At 37.8% G+C, this 20873-nt stretch overlaps 2 protein-coding genes and 1 long non-coding RNA gene across 5 annotated transcripts in view; 1 reads left to right on the forward strand and 2 right to left on the reverse strand.

Annotated features, from left to right (window-relative positions):
• Positions 1-318: 318 nt before the first annotated feature.
• Positions 319-3941, forward strand: LOC146330579 (uncharacterized). Its single transcript, XR_014769864.1, has 3 exons — positions 319-414; positions 1697-1762; positions 3188-3941. It is a non-coding gene; the product is annotated as an uncharacterized LOC146330579 (long non-coding RNA).
• Positions 3942-4066: 125 nt separating this feature from the next.
• Positions 4067-17609, reverse strand: pdcd4b (programmed cell death 4b). Of its 3 annotated transcripts, none has more exons than XM_084716138.1 (12): positions 17495-17609; positions 16912-17012; positions 14881-15198; positions 11385-11479; positions 11150-11263; positions 10838-11059; positions 8221-8318; positions 7525-7639; positions 6447-6554; positions 6197-6307; positions 5975-6114; positions 4067-4581 (listed from the first exon to the last, which is right to left on the reverse strand). In XM_084716138.1, exons 2-12 carry the CDS (start codon positions 16952-16954, stop codon positions 4521-4523), a joined length of 1425 nt encoding a protein of 474 aa, XP_084572264.1. In that variant the 5' UTR covers positions 16955-17012; positions 17495-17609; the 3' UTR covers positions 4067-4520. The 3 variants fall into 3 exon arrangements, with proteins under 3 accessions (XP_084572264.1, XP_084572263.1, XP_084572265.1); XM_084716137.1 differs by having other exon boundaries at positions 17475-17608; XM_084716139.1 differs by having other exon boundaries at positions 16912-17020; positions 17495-17509.
• Positions 17610-18967: 1358 nt separating this feature from the next.
• The window catches only part of rbm20 (RNA binding motif protein 20), a 64307-nt gene continuing 62401 nt past the window's right edge, over positions 18968-20873 (reverse strand). The window contains exon 14 of the mRNA XM_084716142.1: positions 18968-20035. Coding sequence (XP_084572268.1) covers positions 19967-20035 — 69 coding nt within the window. The 3' untranslated portion in view covers positions 18968-19966. The remainder of the gene's footprint in view (positions 20036-20873) is intronic.

Below are 20873 nucleotides of genomic sequence, written 5' to 3' on the forward strand. Positions count from 1 at the left end.
TGCATAAACTTAATTAATGTCAAAACATATCGCTACAATAATTATGCAAAACTCTCAGTGGAAACCCCAAACATTAAGTCATGATTTTTAGCTGTCATGTCCGGAGAGCCGCCTGTAGCTGTCAGTAAAGCACTGTGCCTGAACAATAGAGCGGAGAAGGTGGTCACGTGATTCTCGTTGAAGCGTTGGCTTGACAACTGCTGTAATTTCAATAAATAAATAAATAAATAAATAAAATATTTATTTTCTCTTTTGTCAGAATTAGTAAATGTAGGTTAGATTCTCGATCCACACGCCCTACCAGTTGGTGGCGGTAACACACCATAACGTTGTTTGTCAACCGCCGTGAGACGCCAAGAAGAAGAAGAAGAAGAAGACGACAACCAGTGTAATCTTCTCCTGCTGGTGCTAAAGGTGGGATTATCGACCATTTAGTTATATAAGCAGTGTTTTTGATTTAACTTGCTCACACACGATAACGGAAACAGACAGTACAGTGTACTGTGAGCAGTAGAAACTATATTTGACAGGTGCTTCGCTACAAGAAAGCTTCAGTTACTTTAGCTACGTGCTAAACCTAGCTAGCGTTACCTTTAGCTAACGCTATATAGCTATTATAAACAAGGGTTCTCAGTTCTACTCTCGATCTTTAAGTTAACCCGACGTCTTTGTCATTTTAATTTAAGGTTACAGGCAAAATATTCGGACATTGATTCACTTGCGTTAATGCTATGTTAAAACCAACATAGTACAACAGTTAACACTAATTAAATTTCACTAATAAACCACAGGACAGCCCTGATAACAACAGGCCTATTTCTCAGCAGCCGTTCCGACATGGAATAATAGAGTAAACACAGGTGTTAGCAATAATAGTAATTAAGATTACAGTCCATTGGTGCTGTGCATGTTGGCTCACTGGAAAGGTTCTGCTACACTAAACGGAACGCGACTTTAATTTGTATGATGGTACCACCTGTGTTACTCGCAACGTGCCGCGAAAAAGGTCTATTATTCATCTTTTACGATGGTCTGGTGTGCTGTGTCCGAGTTCACTGTGTTGTACTGTCTTACTGATGTTAATATATATTGATATTTACTAAGGTTGTTAAAAGTGTCGATACTTAAATATTTTATCAGTACTGCAGGTTTAAAATAATGCAGTGCTCATTTAAGACCTTATATTGGCACAGACCAGACAGTGTTCAGTGACTTTTTCTGTATCAGCACTGCGTACAGGTTTTTAATTTTAATAAAGGAAATAATTACTGTGATTTTTGTATACTAGTATTGAATATTAGTTTACATTCTGGTATTGTGAAAAACTGATAGGTAACCGATGTCAACTGGCTGCAAACCGCATTTTAAACCTGATCATACCACCTACTGAGTCTACAATTTTATCCCTGTACATTTACATTTAATTATACTAAATTTAAAGCAAAGCTTTGCCCCAATTTGTTTATTTACTACTGTCTTGTAACACAGTCATGAGTCAGATCATCATTCATTATAGACTGGAAAATACTCATCAACAATTAGCTGCTATCTTGATGACCCCACAGTGCCACATGGAAAAAAATCTTAAGCTTTAGCTCCTCGTGATCAGAGTTGCAGAGTTGTAATACTTTGGTTTCATGAATCTCTGTCAGAAAAAATATGTTAAATGTATCAAACTGATATGTTTACCTTTCAGCAAAGCACTCAGAAGACACAATGCCAGAAGTCAAGTCAATATTCAGAGAAGTTCTGCCTAAACAAGGTTTGTACCACAGCAGTTAGCTATTTGGACAGCAGTAGTTACAAACAAAAGATTGTTTGTGGAGCTCAATACAACATGTGAACTGTTTAGAAATTTGCAAAAGCTTGCAAAATTAGTCAGTGGGTGTTTGTGCTGTGTGCTCCCTCTTTACAGTCTTTTTTACAGCTCGGCACCATGGACGTTGTTGTATAAACAGTTATATAATTTCAGTACCATAGCTCTACAACAATGTATCTCTGCTGCTAAAAGTTCTTGTCATTATGACCAAGCGGAGTGGTTATTGCTTCCATGCTGTTTTTGTTTTTGAACTGTTACAGCGTGATCAAGACATTTTCTCCCAAATTTCCTTCCCAATTTAAAATCGAGACTGAAAAATGTAACTGAATAAAAGAAACGTTAAGTGTATTAATCCAATAATTTTTAAGACCTGTAAAAATCAGATTTAAGATATTTTAAGACATTTTAATATTGGACTTAGTAGGACAGATCACCCCAGAATCAAAAACACACATTTCCCCCCTGGTCTGTTGTGTTATTTATCCATCTATACTGTTTTGGTGTGAGCTGCAGAGTTTTGGAGATATCGCCTATGGAGATGTCTGCCTTCTCTCCAATATAATGGAACTAGATGGCACTCGTCCTTTTGAAAAACTCAACAATAATATCTCTTTCTAGAAGTAATGACAGGTTACTCAAGATAATACTCATACCCTGTTGTGAGCAGTTTCATGAAAGTAGAATCTATCAGAACTACTTTCTTTCCGCTAGAAAGAAATAAGTGTAACACTGCTCACAACAGGGTATGAGTATTGAGTAACCTGGTCATGATTTTCACTGGTCTTCAAATGTCTTTTTTGGTGTCTTGAGCACCAAGTAGCAAAGTGCCTCTTAGTCCCATTATATTGGAGAGAAGGCAGACATCTTTATGGCTGATAGCTCCAGAACTCTGCAACTCACACCATAACTGTATAGATGGATAAACAGCACTACAGGTAAGAGGAAAAATATGTATTTTTGATGTTGGGGTGAAGTGTTCCTTTAAAATACTGGGGATTGCAGGCTGCTGGAATGTCACTATTTTAACTGTGGATCTGCCTGGCAGTGAGGCTCCCATGGTTGCAGTACTTTGTGTAAAGCTACTACACTTTAATATTTTGTTGATTTAGAAGGCCACTGTGGATGAAAGTGGTCGTGTTTCCACCTATTAACCACAAAATGTTTTGTAAATATGATCATACCAGTTAAAACCTCCTTGTAGTTGCTTTAAAAGTTAATTGTTGTAAGAACATTTCTCACCACTAATGTGCTAGAAGTGTTTGTGAAAAATAGCAGCAATCCAGCCAAGCCAAGATTAGTGATAAAATGTGAGACTTCATGTTGGAGATCAGTGATTTTTTTTTTCCTCTGTTTTGGCAACATCCACAGGGCAACTTTCCATGGAAGATGTCCCTACCATGATTCTGTGTAAGCCAAAGCTGCTCCCACTCAAATCAGTCACCCTGGAGAAACTGGAGAAGATGCAGATGGAGGCTCAAGAGGCCGTCAAACAGCAGGAACTGGCAATGAGGGAGCAGTCACAGTAGACGCCCAACAGAGGATTTGTAACAAGTCAAATTGGCAGAAAACTTCTCGCATTGGATGGCACAAACCCAGCGTTGTCAAGTACTGGAAGAAGAAGTGAAGTGCAATGTCGAGAAGTTACGGATGTTTGGCTTCAGAGCAGATAAACTAGGGAAGTGATGGGGGTGTAATCACTTTAGTTTAATCACTCTTCAACCCAGAAGTCATGCTGTTAACTAGTCATTGACAAATGACCAAGTGCATGTCATTATGAAGGATAACCTCTACTGCTTCTCGGTTTTTCCAGTGTGGTTGGCTGCTAAGACCTGTTAAGATTTTAGACTTTGTATTATTGCACTGCAATTTGACATTAATGCATTCCAAGAAAATGTCAGTTAAGTTTCCTTAAATAATTGCAAGGCATAGCAAGTAATGTGTCAGGTCAAAGAGTTAAGTTGCACATAGTAACATGTAGTTAGTATTGTATGTTAATACTGTGACATTCACATACACAAGCTTGGATTATTTATAGTGGTTTAATGGACAAACAAGGAGCAATACGTGGTACATTTCACACACCAGTATTCCCCAGATATAAAAATAAACACTCTAAACACCATTTTGTGAAGTTACCCGACTGGTTATTTGTATTTGCGCTGTACTCATGTCTTGACACCTTCAATAATGACATCTTTGTGTAATTTAAAGGGTAAAAAGAAAAGAAAAAGTCAAGCACAGCATAGAAACAGCAGCTAGTTAGGGGAGCCTGTATTGCATTTAACCAACATGCTCCCCTATATTTATTTTTTTATACCCCTTTATAAAGCTCTTGACACAAACCAGTCATCTCTGTACAAACACTGCTTTCTAGAAAACACAACAGGAGTGGCAGTGAAATCAAGAAAATACTGTACAAAACAACATGGAATGACTGACACTGAGAGGTGTGGCACTTTAAGGATTAGCTTATGTAAATATTTATACTGAAACACCTTGGAGAAAGTGATCTACTTCAGTTTCCATCAAAAGTGCAGTTTTGTTTTTTGTTTGTTTTTTTACCCCACCTCTATTTCAGAAATGTACATTCTTTGACTGTTAGAAGGGGAAAAAATGTACCCAACTATTTTGAAAAATATGCGAGTAAAAAAGTAGCTTTATCGTCTTCTGTTCAGGAAATCTGGCACATAAAAAGGGCTCCTCAGTAGCTTTCAACTTTGACAACACCGCCATCTCCCTCGCTGACGAATCTCTTCCGGCCCCTGACAAGAGACAGAACACAGCAACAAACTATTAAAGGAGCGATGTGAAGCAAACTGCGTGTCCAAAATGAGAACTGCAGTCCAAATAGTTAAGTGGAGCCATAGACTGTATATTATATAGGTTGAATCCCTATTTAATATACAATCTATGGTTGAATGCAGTTGTTTTCCCCCTATCCCCTCCTCCCCAGACACAGAGAAGCTCTGGCAGGCTGCAGGAGTGCAAGGCAAGTGCAATTTTGTTTAATGAGGACAAGCCCTATAAGTTGTTTATAACTGTTTGTTGTCTGTCAATGTAAAGCTAATGCTGCTCCCACACTACAGGAGTTACAGACAATTTTCCTAAAATTCTGCCGTCCTGAGAACAGATGAAATCTGGGCTTACCTCAGGCCAGCACTGATGTTCAACTCAGATTATGTTTGATATTTACAATTTAAAATCTGGATAATACATTGGTATTGAAGTAAGACAGAGGTGTTGCCAAGCAACAGTTAACTCCAGCTCTTGTGACTAACATTAGCTTGCATACTACAGTTTACAGATATCAACACGATTAAAATCTCACCTCCAGTTCTCACTGAAGAACAGACGTGATGTATTGACTCATCTCCCCAAACATTTTCTCAGACCCTTAATTTCAGCTTTTATTATTTCTCATTGCAAAGCATCACTACAAAGAGTTATTTCCTCTACATCAGTCTCCACTGTTTACATCTGCTTCCACATGAAGCCAGGTGAGATCACGTTTCTCTGGCAGGCATATCCCATAGTTTGTGGTGTGCCATTAGTTTCCAGTGCTGTAGTGTGTGGTTGTTTGAGATCAGAAAGAAGATAATCTGTCAGGTTACTCCTGATGTGTGTGATGCAGCCAGATTTTAAAAATGGTTTAGATTTTAAAACTACTGTAATGTGGGGCCAGCTGAAGCCCCTAATCCTGACAACTAAATCCCACTGTTCTGAATACTAACACACTCTGGAGTTGAAAGGAGTTTGGCACTTCCTGACAAACTCCTTTAACAAATTGATTTAACAGTTACTTCTTCTAAAAGAGTAATTCTGATTTTTATGACTCATAAACAGACACTTACTCATTCTGCAAACATAAAGCAATAATTTGGAGTCTAATTAACATGAAACGGGCAAACCAAAACAGTTATTTCTGCCCAAAACAGAAATTTCAAAAGGGAACACCGCAGCTGTAGCATTACTGTCAGAGAAGCCAGTCTTTCAACTGAACATGTTTCCTCAATCTCTGATGACATCATGATCATTTTATAATATAAATATTACAGTTATTATCTTACAGGTTTCTTCTTTAACACAGAAAAGAAACAGAAACATAATTCTCTTCAGAGATGAATGAGGTGTGTGAAAACAGCAGTGTGCACTTACCGACAGGGACAAAGATCTCTTAACTTCACTCCAATGATTCCCATACTGAAGCTCTTATCAACAAACTGCTCCAGGATGAAGTATGCACGAGGGACATCAATGTTGATTTCTGCAATGTCCATATAAACCCGTTCATAGCCCTATGAAGGAAAAAGAAAGTATGTAAACAAAAATGAAATAATTACATGCAGTGCACAATTCAAACACCAGGTGGCGCCTTACCCTTCTCATTTGGTCCACAGTGATGACAGAGGAAACAGAGAGTGACTTGAGAAGCTGCAGAACCATTTTGAATGTTTTCTCTCCTTTGGACTCGAGCACCATCACTATTGCCTGAGGAGAATACCAGAAATATCCACAGCTTTGTGTTAACACTCAAAACCTGTACTATCAACTACAAGCTCTTACTGTAGTACAAAACATGCAGTTATTTTATCTACGCCTCTCATTAAAACTAAAGCAAAAAGTTCACCTCATAGACAAACTCATGGTGGAAATGGGGAACCTCCAGATCCCTCAGGCATCTTTCAGCCTCCTTACTGTCTCCAGACAGGAGGTACTCCTTCAGCAGCAGGTTCATCTGGCAGGACAAAGAGTGGGAAATGACAATTATTAAACTGTGGTTCATTGTTCTTACAGATACAGAGAGTTGTATAGATAAAAAGAAGAAGAAGCAACAAGCTGTCGTAGTTGTAGGGGATTCTTGGACTTGTAGGTGTTTTCAGTCTCTTGAAGCAGAATAGGCGTTTACAAATCATCCAGTAATAGAAATCCCCTTCACAAAAAAATAGTAAGCCAGAGAGGTACATTGATACAGTAAAACAATAGGTATTGTTTGTTCTTGAGAATTTCAGAAAAAGACCAGTGAACTATTCTGAGAAAATGTGGTGCACAGTTTGCACAAAAATGACTGGGTCAGTTATTTATTAGACACATTTTTTCTTTTAAAGTAACGTCACCAAAAAGGCTAAGGATTGCAAAAATTAGAACAAAATATGCTTTATTTGTAAATGAAAAATGAATCTTGGGGCATGCCACAAAGAAGCACAATCTTTTGAACAATGACAAACCTTGGGTTCTTTTCAGTACCTGTGCTGATAAAAATAAAATAAAATAAAATAAAACTTTGAGTTGTACATGTATGATGTTCAAATGTATGGATGGTTTGCAGTGGTTGGATGATAGCTTGCAGAATTCACAGAGACTGGTTGAATTTGCATTAATTATTGTGATCACAATTTATTGGAGGGACTGATTTATTAACAAGATTAAGAATTAATTTGAAACTTTGTAAAATTACATCAAAGCAGCAGCACACTGCACAGGTCACAAAATTAAAAGTGAGGCAATGGAACTGAAATAATAAAGTTAATTAAAAGTTTACTCATAACTTTTTGTTTTATATTGAAATAATGTATAGTTGTCAACAAATCCCACAACACACAAGGACTTGATTAAAAACGCACTAGTCTACTGAATGCACTGAATATTGTTCACAAAGTCAAGGTCTACTACTGGTGTCCCCTCATGTCTGCTTTATGTGGATTTACCTCTTTGATGAGCTGTGTGACAGGTCTCTGCCCCCCTCCTGTCCCCCACTGGTTGTCTATGCGTAGGCCACCCAGACTCATCTTCAGCAGCACCGCTGCCCGGTCTAGTGCCGCCCTGTAGGGGGAAAAACAAAAAAATGCAAGGTTTGTGGGACATAGCTATAAAACAGTGAAACAAACTTTCATCCTACTTTCATTACCCTCCTCCCCAACCTGCAAATGTCACACTGCTTCTCCTCTGATGTGCGTAAAATCCAGTACTGCACACATTTGCTACACCTGTTTTTTGCTGAGGCTTTGAGACAGAGCCCTTTTACAACAGGTTGATTGTAATGTTTGAGAAACCTTTGTTAATCACACTGTTGCACTTACTGAATGACACTGTGTGTACAACTTGAAACTCATGAACTAGAATACTCCTAGACCTTAAATAAAACATCTCCACTCTTGGTTTACATACATTTAAACAAAACTCTTAAGAAAAGTTCAGGGTGTCCTGCTCTTTCTTACCATCCCTCATGAAGGGACCCTTCTCTTCATGCTATATTTAATGATATGACTGATGTACATAACACTCAAGTTCACACCAAGAGCAAGCACCAAGGTGACAGTGGTGAGGAAAAACTTCATTTTGAACAGACAGACTGACCGGCTCCTTCCAAAAACAGGGAACTGAAACACTAGCAAATAACATACCTTGCATATTCACAGTCAACTCTGCCTTTGTAGCCGTCGATGTAACTCTTGGACAATATTTGGTCACTAACAGCACGTGCAATGAATTGGCCCACCAACTGGAAAGCAAACACAAAACAGGGGAAAAATGTAAACAAACCAAAACAGTTTGTGTAACACCATGTTGAACACAGCACAGTTCAAAATTGTGATTCTGAGACCAGTTACTTCGTCGGCTCGTCATAAAGCAGGTCCCCTTTTACTTAATGTACCAAAGTCAAAAGGTGACAGATGTAGACTGTAGCTTAAAGTCAAGGGCTTTATAACTGACAAGACAACACTTTTGTGTGTGCAGAGACTTTTCAAAAATGCAATGAGGGAAAGAACATTTGTTCAGACAGACACTACCAGTTTTATGGATCACTGTTTTATTTTGTTTTAATCAAGGAACTGTTAAGAATTTTACCAATTAAAAATGTATTGACTGACAATGTCTGTATTGTGTACCACTACTCCAGAGCTCACAGGTTTTCTCACGATTTAGTTTGGTCTGCCTTGCTGGTCTAGAAATGGCAGTAATTCCACCCCATTGTTTTGTTGGGACAAAAGAAGCAATTTCAGTCAATAGCCTTATTGTTGTTTTATTATCCTGTTCGTTTAAGTTGTTGTGCTTCATAAATTACCTAATGTGCTGCTAGAAATTCTCAAATAAAACTTAAACTGAGAAAAACACATACATTTTGTATCTCATTAATTATTAATGAGTAATTATTGATTGTTTAACTATCAGTTAAGGAAGATGCACAAAATTTGCAACCCTAGTATGGCGGTGCAGCATGGCGGCCTCCGTGGTAGAGGACCCACAGCTTCTGTAGACAAAAAGGGCTTATTCTAAGGTAATAAACATACAACAATTCTCATTTTTGAGTGATTATACACTAATGTAAACATACTCATGATTATTATATTCAATTTCTGACATATTCTGCCAATAAATACCCGTAAATGTTACACACTGGGCTATCAAGTGAAAAAAATCACCAAGCAACAACCAGCAACAATACTGCTACACATTACAAAACTCTTTCAGTTTGAAGAACTGGAGGCCCCACAAAAACACACACTGAGAGTGGCCTCAGGGACACGTGTGTGTGTGTGTTTGTTTACAGTAATGTGAGCACATGATATAGGGAAACGAAAAGAGCTGGCTTTGCTCTACTGGGTTCCACAAAGCCTGCGCTCATCACTGATCATTGTTCCTGTTCAGATGACAGGCAGCTCCTGTGGCTGTGGCTAGACCAGCAGGCACATGAGGAGAAAGAGAGGAGTGTGTATGAGAGAGAGACAGAGAAACTGAGAAAGACAGTGAAAGAAGTCGAGGGAAGGAGGTGGGGGCAGCACAGAGTCATAATGCCCCTTTACACCCACAGAGGACTGTGAGAGTGGGGCAGAAATGACTAGGGGGCACAAATGAGACAGTGAAAGGAGGGGTGTGAGGGGAGGACCACCAATAACCCTTTGAGCGTCCTTCGCTGAGCTTGCATTTTGCGAGTGCAGACAGACAATGGCCAGAGATCTCATGTCTGTGCGGGCTGAAAAGGAAAGAGCTCAAATACACAGACAACACACACACAGATAACACGTCAAACCACACTGTTGTTCCGCTGTGCAGAGAGACGAATTTACACTGACGACTCTGACATGAGTTGTGTGTTAAGTTAGAGCCTCTGTGGGGTCCAATCATCTGAATTTTAGGCTGTAAAATTGTCAGTTCTCTTTTTTCTTCAGTGGGGTACAATCAGCATTTAGTCCCAGATCTAATGGCTCTGCAGAAGACACAGGTATTTATTGTCTCCAGCTTCATATGGCAGAAACATCACATCCAGCTGGACATGCTATTTTCACCACTTTTTGTCAGATGTAATGAGGACTTATTGCTTATTTTGCCCCCTTTTCATATACATGTGCTGCTTGACTCTGAGTTGAAGCCCAGCATGACAGAGTTTGCACCCACTTTAAGTGTGTGTATCTACTGATTAACAACTGCAACTGAACAGCCTAGAAATATTTTACTGTAACTCCACAATAGAAGTTCCCCTATATTTCGTTATCTAAAAGCTTTTATTATGAAGCAGCAAAGTCAGGAAATGCCAGGTTTTGATTGGCAGTAACTATAGTAACCTATACAGCTAACAGCGAATGAAACAGCGACACAGGAGAGAAACTAAATTTCAAACCACAGAGATTCAGTGAAAACTACTAAAGTACTGAGAGCTGAACACACAGAGACTTTTAAAATCGTCTTTCTCTCTGCTCTCCAGCACACATCAGAAAATAAAGAAACAGCAGTCTAGTGACAATGTGTGCACTTTGGTTTTAAGGCACTAGAGTCCCATGGGGAGCCATGGACTTTATACACGGTCAAATCATATCATACAATCATATCCTTTGTACATTTTTGCCAGTAAAGATGTGAAATAGGTCTGATAAACTCTTAACTTTAACTTACAAGTTAAAATGTCCTAAAATACAAATGAGAAAAACATATGAAGTGGCTTTACTGTAACTCAATAGGCTTGCTTGATTGTTGGAGTTGTTAAGAGAGGTGTAGGCACACAAACACACCCAGGAGACTCACCTGTGGGGCTCCAGGTGTATCCAGGACCAGATCGGGCAGTTCCCGGAGCAGTTTGTCAAACGAATTTTCCATGTCGCTGTGGGACAGAACGGGCCCGCACAGGTCAGCCAGCAGCCTGGACGTGAGCTCCCTATGGCTGGCTTTGGCCTCCAGGGCCAACGACACAGCCAGCGAGGGCACCTCGCTCCGCATGGGCCCCAGGTTCAGTTCAGCAAGTAGCTCCTGGATGTGGAGAGAGACGTAAGGTTGTGTTCATGTCTTTCAATGCCTGTACATTTTAGAGCACTAGTCTGTTTTATTCTGCAAACTTACCGCTACTTCATTTGTGTCTGCATGTTCAAAGTACTCTTGCACTATGGGGGTGACTGTCTTTTCAAAGTCCCTCTCATCCAGCGGGGGAACCACAGTCTCATACACACAGTTTTCCTGTCAAAACACACATCATATGGTCCGTATGAGAAGTGATTTTTTTGTAGGGCTGTGATTACATTTGATTACACTAATTTCATTAAAAAATATACATGTACATCAACACCACAGTCAGTACCTGAGCTTCATCATAGTTGGGGTCTTTCTCATCTACCTCCTCTGGTTCATAAACTTCACCAGATCGGCCCCACACACCTTTCCCTCCAGCCCCACCTGCAGACAAAGGTCAGAGACGATATTAGACATGATATCTAATGACACCACCATTCCACATGTTAAGGCAAAAGCCAGTGTCGCATTCAAAAGATTTAATGACACATCTTGTTTACCTGAAACACGAGGTGTTGTTGAAATGAACAAACACAGCTTTTACCTCTGTCTAATAGTTCATGCTTTGATACAGGAAGAAAGTTAAGTAGCAGCTTAGGGTCTCTTAGGATGATGCCCCTGAAATATAACCCCTGAAAAACACCTTCACACCTTTTCAAAGCAGACATAATGAGAAGGTGGAGGTTACAGAGCCTGGTGTCATGTATCAAATATAGAGACAGAAAAACTGAAAAGTGATGCCGAACTACAGGAGGGAAACATCTTCAAAGTGTTTCTGCAACATTTGTTGGATAGAATCTTATGAGCAACGTAGGGTCAAACACCCACTGTAAAATCAACTGGTTCCAGACAAATTTTCAAAATTCAAGCAGCAAAACCAGACAGTTCAGTGACTTTTTCCTGTACCAACACTGTGTGCAGGTTGATTATACAAAAAATAAACAATTCTTCCTTTTTTCTGCACCACTTACTTTTTTCATTTTGTCATGGTATCAAAAAAGGTACCAAGTAACATTTTTGTAATATTAGTTTGTTCTGAAGTTTAAAATTCCAGTATTGTAAAACCTCTAAAACGCAGGTAAAGGAGGAAAGAACAGTTAACAGTCGTTTCGACAAATGGTCAACCAGTCTGTCTTTAACCTCACTTTGAGTATGCAGGTGCTCAAGTGTTTTACTCAGAACCACACAGTAGATATTAACAGCTGATGCTCCACTTACTGTATGATCTCTGTATCAAAACAAACACCATAACCTGTCTTGTTCTCCAACTTCCTCATTTCACACAGCACATCTCTGGGCTTTAGTTTATAACATGAGTTAGACTGGGACACATATCAGCCAATATAAGGGGAAACTGACTTTATTGCGTATTTTTCCAATAATTAAATAATCAGATAAATAGATCCAATAATATGAAGGCAAATTGCTTTCACTGACCTAACAAGCACAGCATCTATACAGGCGGATACAATAGGTAGAGACATGCACCATTTTTTCTGGTTAGTGAAGAAGAAGAAAAAGAAAAAGAAGAAGAAAGCAAGCATGTTGCTGGCGGTGTGGGACTTTTTTTCCAGTTTCAGGGGAAGACAACATGACATGTCTGATTTGACAGCATTTCGTTGGAATTTGTGGCCAAAATTCCCTTTAAAAGCCACAGTACCTTTGTGATTTTTTTTTTGATGAACTTTAACAGGTCAGTTAGATTTGGTTCGGTCAGAGGTGTGGAATATTAATTCATCCATCTTTTTGTTCACTACATCTGAGCCTTTTTCACCCTCAGGTGTGCATAAACTACAAGTTATATCAGCGTTCATTTAAAATACAAAAATATGAAATTATTGGTCATCTCACTAGTGTCAGCCGTGAAAAGCAGGTACTTATCGATTATCGTATTGGCTGAAAAAAAAAAATCCAGTAAAAGATAACACCAGAGTTGTTACAGTAATAATACTACTGTTCTGTGGATGGTTATCTGTATGTGTGATCTGTACTAATGCCCATGCTATATTCTTTAACCCAAGGACTGAACATACTGTGACATAATCCCTCTGTTTGGGGAGATGATGCCTATAATATGTGTTACACAGACAAACATCTGCTGGGTCTGAGGTCAGCACGAACAGATTGCAGACAGTTTAAGAAGCCCAACACCAAGGAGCTTGTGTCACATGCTTTGAAACTTCCATTAGTCCCACCCAGTATGTGGCATATGACATGCTACTAAATTTAGTGGAGGCCACACTGGTCCCACTTCTGTGTTAAAACATGGTGCACACTAGTTTGCTCTCGCCAAAGAGTCTGCGCATCCTCTGCATTTGTCGTTCAAACGTGCAAAGCATGAACTTTTAATGCAGGAGAGCTCAAAGCTCAAATAACAGGGCTCCACTGGCGTGGCAGCTCTGTTATGTAACCAGAAAAACGGACAGACAACTGTGCCAAGAGAAACTACAGTTGCTCCAGTTCCACTGCCCATGGGAAGAGCAAAGTGACTGAACTGTACTGCAGTCTGCTGGGACACACAGTACATGTAGACAGTGCATGCTTACATCACTGAATGAGGACCTGCAGAGTGACACAGCAGAAGATGTGGACACTTGCTAAATTCTGATCTATTTATAATTTTGTGATGCTTCACAAATACTTAGAAATATGGGCAAAGAGAGAAGGCAGGTCGGAGCAGCTATCTTTAGTTGGATATATAAATTGGATAAGGAACCAGTCACTGTCCCCTCTCGCACAAGATTGTCTCACAGAAACTGACAACAAATCAAACTCATACACAGAACAAACAAAATGCTCTATAGACTTCACTAAAGTAACTTTATAATTGTCAGCTGCCTCTGTAGGAACTTCATTGCAGTCCAAAAAGTGAAAAATAAGCATCTCATCCAGTGCACTGACAGAATCTCTCTAACAAAACGTTTTGTTTATGCCCAATGTTTCTTTTATTTTTTAAGATACTGCATGTTTTAGCTCACCCATCCCTTAAATAATTTATTCAAACAGCTCATCATGGTGAAATGAGACAATCAAGACCATCACTGTGGGGAGACTGTTATATAAAACATTCCTCAGCAAAAGTTACTCAAACTGCTTTCTCAGTTACAGCAGCAAAACAGTAGGATGCTATCCCTACAAATATTATGGAGTGTGTTAGTTTTAATCAGATTAAAACTGTTAAAAATGTTTAAAAGACATGTCCTACATTTGAATTTCCGTTTGTTACATGGACTTATTTTTATATTATTACAGGATATGATTTTATACATTGCCAGAGACAATATATGGAAATTAGCATTGTGCTACATCTGATGCAATACATTTATGCAACACTGTCCCTGCTTTCAATAAACCAATACATGACAATAAAATTAACAAAAGCAGCACATAATACACTATAGACTACACAAATGTTGCCAAGATTATTATTTAACCCCTAATGGAAATTTCCAGAGAGCCTGGCCGAGCAGTTGGCAAGAAAAGAAGAGGCTTTTAAACGACTTGCTCTAAATCACCTAGCCATTTGGGTACATGCCAATTGGTTTATGGCACCTAGAAGGAAAACCACCAGGTGATGACAACAGCAGGTCACACAGTAATGAAGGTTTGTCCTTCACCAGCTGCTCTTTGATTAACTTTTACTTGCCTGTGATAACGACTAGCAGATGGTTGTCCTTTGAAAATAAGACATATTTGATCTCTTTGGTATCACTATGTGACATGATATGATAACGTTATCATACACTCATACAAACACTATTTTTTAAAACATTAAATCTTCTTACCCTTCTTTGGCAGACCTCTCCCCTTGCCCAACCGGGACTTTCTGTCCAGCAGCTTGCTCTTGGGGCTGGTGGGCGCCACCGAGGATCCCCTGACCACATCCCCGTTATCACTGAGAGAGTCCCCCCTGCCGGAGTCCCTGGAGGAGTTCTTTCTCAGCCTCCGCTTGGCCTTTGCCTTGAGACGTGCTTCGTGGATACTGTTGCTAGACGAGGACAGCCAGTTGCCATTGATCTCATTGTTGAGGTTTTTGTTGACGATAACTGATCCTCCATTGTCTTCGTCTCCAGACGCAAAGGAGTCACTCAGGTCCTCCGCCTCTGTTGGATTATGAGGAAAAATGGAGTTAATATTTAAATTAGTTATGTTAAAAATGCAAATTTAAGTTTAAAATACAAAAAAAAGAAACTTGCTATAATAATAAAATCATAACTCACTCAATCATTAATTCATGTCCGAAAAAAGTAGGAAGAACTGAATACTTGAGTACGACCTTTTTTTTTTTATATTTAATCAAAAATTTGGTGTTAAAAATGTATATTCCAGCTTTTCACCATACACAACTCAATCAAATCAAATAAAAGTAAACGTTCATAACACAGAGAAGAGAGCAAATCAAACTCAAATTACACATTCTGTCCTTCCCCTCTCTGATCAGCCATCCCATATCCGTTCAGTGTGTTATTTATTAAACACTAGTTTAAACTTATTTAATATTATACATGTGTTCATTTCCTCTTTAACATTGCTCTATAGAGTAATTCATTTTATTATAATAGAATGATTTTGATCATTAGTCCCCAACAATTACAAAATCCTCTCAAGCTGTGTTGACTTTCTCTAATTTGAAATAATATTTGAATGCCACTGGTTAATACCTGATTTTTTTTTTGCCTAATACATGATTTGATCCATTCTGAAGTCAACCATGTCTTTAAATTTTAGTACTTTTAATTTGATTATAACAAAAAAAAAAGTGGTCTGGTTGGTCATCTACAGGTGGTTTTGTTTACAATTCTTATGGCAAAAACCCCCAAAACATATTGGTGTTACTTTGACAAAGAAAGTGTCTGCGATATGATTCACAACTAGTCAGAATGATCAGTTTCGATCCACAATTTTCATTTTAGCAGAAAAAATCAATTTCAATCATGATGATGCAACATTTGTTGGGGTCTGTACCATTATTCTCCTTTTTCATTGAAAAACATCAGAAGTATACTGTAATATACTATAGCATGATTTTGAGTTGATCTGTACAAAACAAAGTTTACTTAAGTCTGAAGGATATGAAGTGTAGGCCAGGATATCTCTGCAGCACAACAATATTTAATTTAACATATTATACATACATATACACATATCTTTTATATTTGTGTGTATTAAATTATATATCTGTGAACTGAAATTTGCAGTAGGGCAAATTGCAAATTTCCATAAAATTTCTTCATATAGCACCACATTGTCTTTAAGGTCCCAACACCTAAACAAATGTAGACCTAATAGTTCCCACCAAGAACAAGCACTAAGGTGACAGTTTTGTGAGGAAAAACTTTCTTTAACAGACAGAAACCTCAAGCAGAAGAAGTCTCTATGGTGGTGCAGCATTACAGTACGTCATTATAATGCTATTTGTCACATATTTATTCTTTATCAAAAAATTGCGTATCCTGCTATTTGGATACTGCCTTCATTTAGACAAATTATGAGTAAGAAGCTTTTACGTACAGAACAGATCATACATACATTTCTCTTTGTTGTATTTATTTCAGCAGGAGAACATGTGCAAGTACAATGAACTCAGGAAAAGAAGCTTTTTGTCAGATTATACCACAGTTAATCTGTAACTGCAGTTACCCACAATATGTAGCACGAGCAGCAGAAAGAAAAGCCAAATTCAGCAGCCCACAATACTGTAGGCAGTGCAAGAAATAAGCAGTAAACCACTTCCTGATGAAAAAGTCCCAGTGCCCCACATCACATACAGCTGATGAAGCATTTAAAAGGCTGAGACTAGCTCACACCACACTTACCGACAGGGTTTGCGTTCAGCCAGGCCTCGCAGTCAGCTGCCATGTTTTACAATAAAAAAGGAGTTTTTGCAGCGTGCAAAAAGAAGAATCTCAAATGATACCTGCAATGTTGAGGAGCAAACAGAAATTTAATATTCAGACGTGCGTCAATAACATGCCCAGACATGCTGCAACAGCAACAGCCTCCCCTCCCCCTATTCATTCAAAGTCACACTGTTGGTAAACAATGGCTAACGTTACGTTAGCTTGAATGCGCACTCTCAAAGGAAATAGCTGCGTCAAAACACCAGGAGCATCTAACTGCGCATTTTAAATGGTTTATACGCATCCACATATTAAAAATATGCATTTTACAGTTTGTAATGACGTTTTAATTGGTCGCAGACCAGCCGTTTATCTGTTGTTGAAGCACAAACGTCCGTTACAGATTAAATCTAAACTGAAGAATCCGCTAGCTCGGTGTACATCTTTTAACTACATAGCTTTAAGAACTCGCTACATCCTGCACAACCCTGACATGTTACATATTCACTTCTGTCTCCACTGTTCTGTCGATGAAATACCTCGCAATAGAATCACTGACCGTCTGTTGTGTCCAAGCCTCAAACTCTGACACGGACCCTGTTGTTTTTTGTTTCATCTACCCAGCAACTCAGGCACATAAGTCTGTGTTTTCCTTCTCTGATTGGCTGAGGGTATGTGGGCTTTTACAACAAAGGACCAATGAAAATGCAACACGGGATTTTCTTCTCGCATGTTCTGTGGGGTCTGTGTGGCTGATAGAGTGCTGCCCTCTATCTGTGAAGCTGTGGAACTGCTCTCTTTGCTCTGGGAGGGATTGAGAGATTGCCTTAAAAAAATAAATAAAAAATCAGCTACAAAATTCTGTTTAATTAATAATAACGGCGATGGTGATTTCATTTTAATTATTTATTTAATCTTTTTTATCCAAACAAAACCCACAGAAGTATAATTTCGACGGTGCTGGTTACATTCAATAAATTTAAAATGATAAAACAATAAAAAAAAATAATAAAAATAAATAAATAAAAAACATCAACTATCAAATTATCAGCTGTAGCAATGTCAAATTCACAGTAAATCTTTTAAAGTGCCCATGGAGATGAGGGCATTTAACTTAATTGTCTTTTAAATCTTATTCCAGGTTCTAGGCACCCAGTAGTAATGTGTAATATTATGTTTTTCTTTTTATTACTGACTTGTAAAGTGTACAGAGAATCATACAACAGAGACCCAAGCAAATGTCACATCATCAGAATTTTAAGTTTTTGTCTGTGAAAATAAAATTTGTGATGCAAAAATAATCATATCAGCTAAAAAAAAAAAAAAAAAAGCATCCATAGTAAGTTTTATTTATTCATGTTTAAACTTAAAGTTTATAATATTTAATGTCAGAACACTTAAGAACTTATTAACACAAATTCTTCTAGTTGAGTGAGAGAGAGAGTTGAATGTACTGTGCAAAATATAATGAACTAATTGAATGAATTAATTAAAGTTTTTGAAGAAACATGATCAGCATATTAGTGGTTAATATCTTGAGATGATTGAACAAGTTTTCTCCAGTACAATTAAATTAACAACAAGTCTACTTGATAAGAAAAGTTTATTTGTTTGTAATCATTACAAAATTATCTCTACTTGTCTTTTCAAATTCAGTCAACTTAAAATTTAAAGGCAGCATGGACACTGTTTTTTAAAGTTAAAACAAACTTAATATTTTTACAGTGTAGTCATAAATTATATTGCAATATCTGTCAGAAATCACATTATGATTTTTTTTTTTTTTTGCTTACCATATTGTGCCCTAACTTGGATTTAATCTTAGCAACCAGAGGCGTTCCTTGCCTCAACACTTGGGGGAGCTCTTTTACAACACTCCCACTCCAGTCTGAGGACAAGTTGTTGTAGAAAATGGATGGATGGATGGTGTACTGTACCCTGTCTGTGGGTGGTGTTCATGACTGTAGATAGTATACACAACATGTTAGACACAATGTTGATGTAGGAAAAAAAGCAAAGATACCTTTTGAAACCAGTTTAAAATATTTATTCAAGTGTTTTGGCATCAAAAACCATATGAAAAAATTTTGTCAAAGAAAACAACACTGTAATTGACGTCACAGGATCAGTATTCACAGTATACAAAAACAAATTCTGGCTTGATAATCCTTATGAACAAATCACTGTAAAATGAAACACTGCACGTTTAACTGTGATAAATTAAACACATGGTCCAGTTTAAGGTCTTCGATATTTAAGGCGTTACATGTTGGCAGATATGACTGTAATTTTCTTATGAATTAACTCCAACATAAAACTTGAAGAAAAGATCTTTTACATAGCTGTATCATTAGAAATCCAGATGATGTACATTTAAACCTGACAGACAGATATTGTAGTGCACAAACTGGCATGAGATAAAATAAAAACAGTAAGAGCCTTTAGAGCCCCAGATATAATATACTATACATTTAAATCTGTTCAACAAATACAACAAACCTGAGAATCTGCCTCAGTTCTTTAACTGAGTAAAAACATTCCACGGCACATATTTCAAGTCATTTTACAGCAGTAAATGTATCGTTGTGAGGACGAGTATAATTGGTTTAAATATAGCAAATGAACTAACGTAAGCCCTCAATGTTAAACTTTTTTCTTCTTAGTAGTTAAAAATTATTGTAAATACATTCCCATTCCAAAAAATAACACATTTTATCACACACGATCCAATAAACCGTAAGAAAATTTATAAACCAAAAAAAAAAAACTGCAAATAAATATTGAAGCCTCACTATACATTACACTTCAGGTATGTACAAGACTGAGAGCATCTATAGCTGATATTGTCCTTTCTAGACAACCAAGTATTCCTCCACACACTATATCAAAACCAGTGCAATTGTCCACATACTCATAGCTTCCATGTGTCACATTATCCATCATGTAGCTGTCCTCAGCCATGCCCCAACAGCACACATACACAAACCTTTCCTCCACTGTTCACTGTACGAGACATGAGGTCAAGCCGTCGTCACAGTGCGGCTGAGGGTTCAGCGAGTGCACCCGCCAGACTCTCCTCTGCCAGCTGGGTCAGGTACTTCTGTGGACATGTGGAAGAAAAGAAAAAAAAAGTAATTAATACATATCATGTGAAAATATTATATAAATAATCATTTAGGCATGTAACTGTGACTGATTTAACTGCGCAAAGGTCTTATCTGCTAACTCAAGATAATGTGTTTTCTCCAAATGTTTGATTTATAGCAGGTCAACTGACTGAATATTTCTTTTTCAAGAAAGGTCAGGACAAGAAAGCAGCGTCTTAATAAATGTCATCATTACAGTCAAACAACCATGTGACTGGTCCTCTCCATCAGCAGCACACTGGACGCAATTATATTATTTTACTTTGAAAGGATTCAGCAGGATATTTTTACATAACTAACAAATTATTATTAGTAATAATTAATTAATTAATAAAACTTAAGATATTAGGTATATGCATGTAATATCAGCATTTAAAAGTCATGTTGGTAAAACTGTGTACCTTTAGCTTGACTCAAATATCTGAGAATGGCAGCCATGCGGAGTCTGTCTTTTTTTTCCTTCTTTTTATTTTGTACAGAAGTTTTCTTTTCTTATGAACTTAATGTAAATGTACAAGTTTCATATGTTTGAGTTAATTAAACTTAAACCTTCTATTAATTATTTTCAGAACATTTCATAACTTATAAAAATGAGTTTTTATATATTAGCAGACTTCCCAGCATGCATTGAGAGGTAAAACTCTCCTGAGACCCTTCTGTTTTACAGTGCGAAAAAAAAACATACATGATGAAAACTTGCTGTGTTTCTCTGATGCACCTTAAGATAAGTCATGGTTGCTTGTTTTCACAATAATGGAAACACTGCAGACCATGTTAGTTAATATGTTAGGC

This window comes from Lutjanus erythropterus, chromosome 3 (genome assembly GCF_056507025.1).
Source record: "Lutjanus erythropterus isolate fLutEry1 chromosome 3, fLutEry1.hap2, whole genome shotgun sequence".
NCBI lineage: Eukaryota > Metazoa > Chordata > Actinopteri > Lutjaniformes > Lutjanidae > Lutjanus > Lutjanus erythropterus.

What these genes read in the sequence shown, in the direction of transcription:
- pdcd4b (XM_084716138.1), bottom strand. Translation starts at nt 16,954, where the DNA reads ATGGCAGCTGACTGCGAGGCCTGGCTGAACGCAAACCCTGTCG. An exon ending in CAGACACAAATGAAGTAGCG is followed by an intron (nt 11,060 to 11,149) that starts GTAAGTTTGCAG and finishes CTCCACATCCAG; the next exon opens with GAGCTACTTGCTGAACTGAA. An exon ending in GTTGACTGTGAATATGCAAG is followed by an intron (nt 7,640 to 8,220) that starts GTATGTTATTTG and finishes TTCCCCCTACAG; the next exon opens with GGCGGCACTAGACCGGGCAG.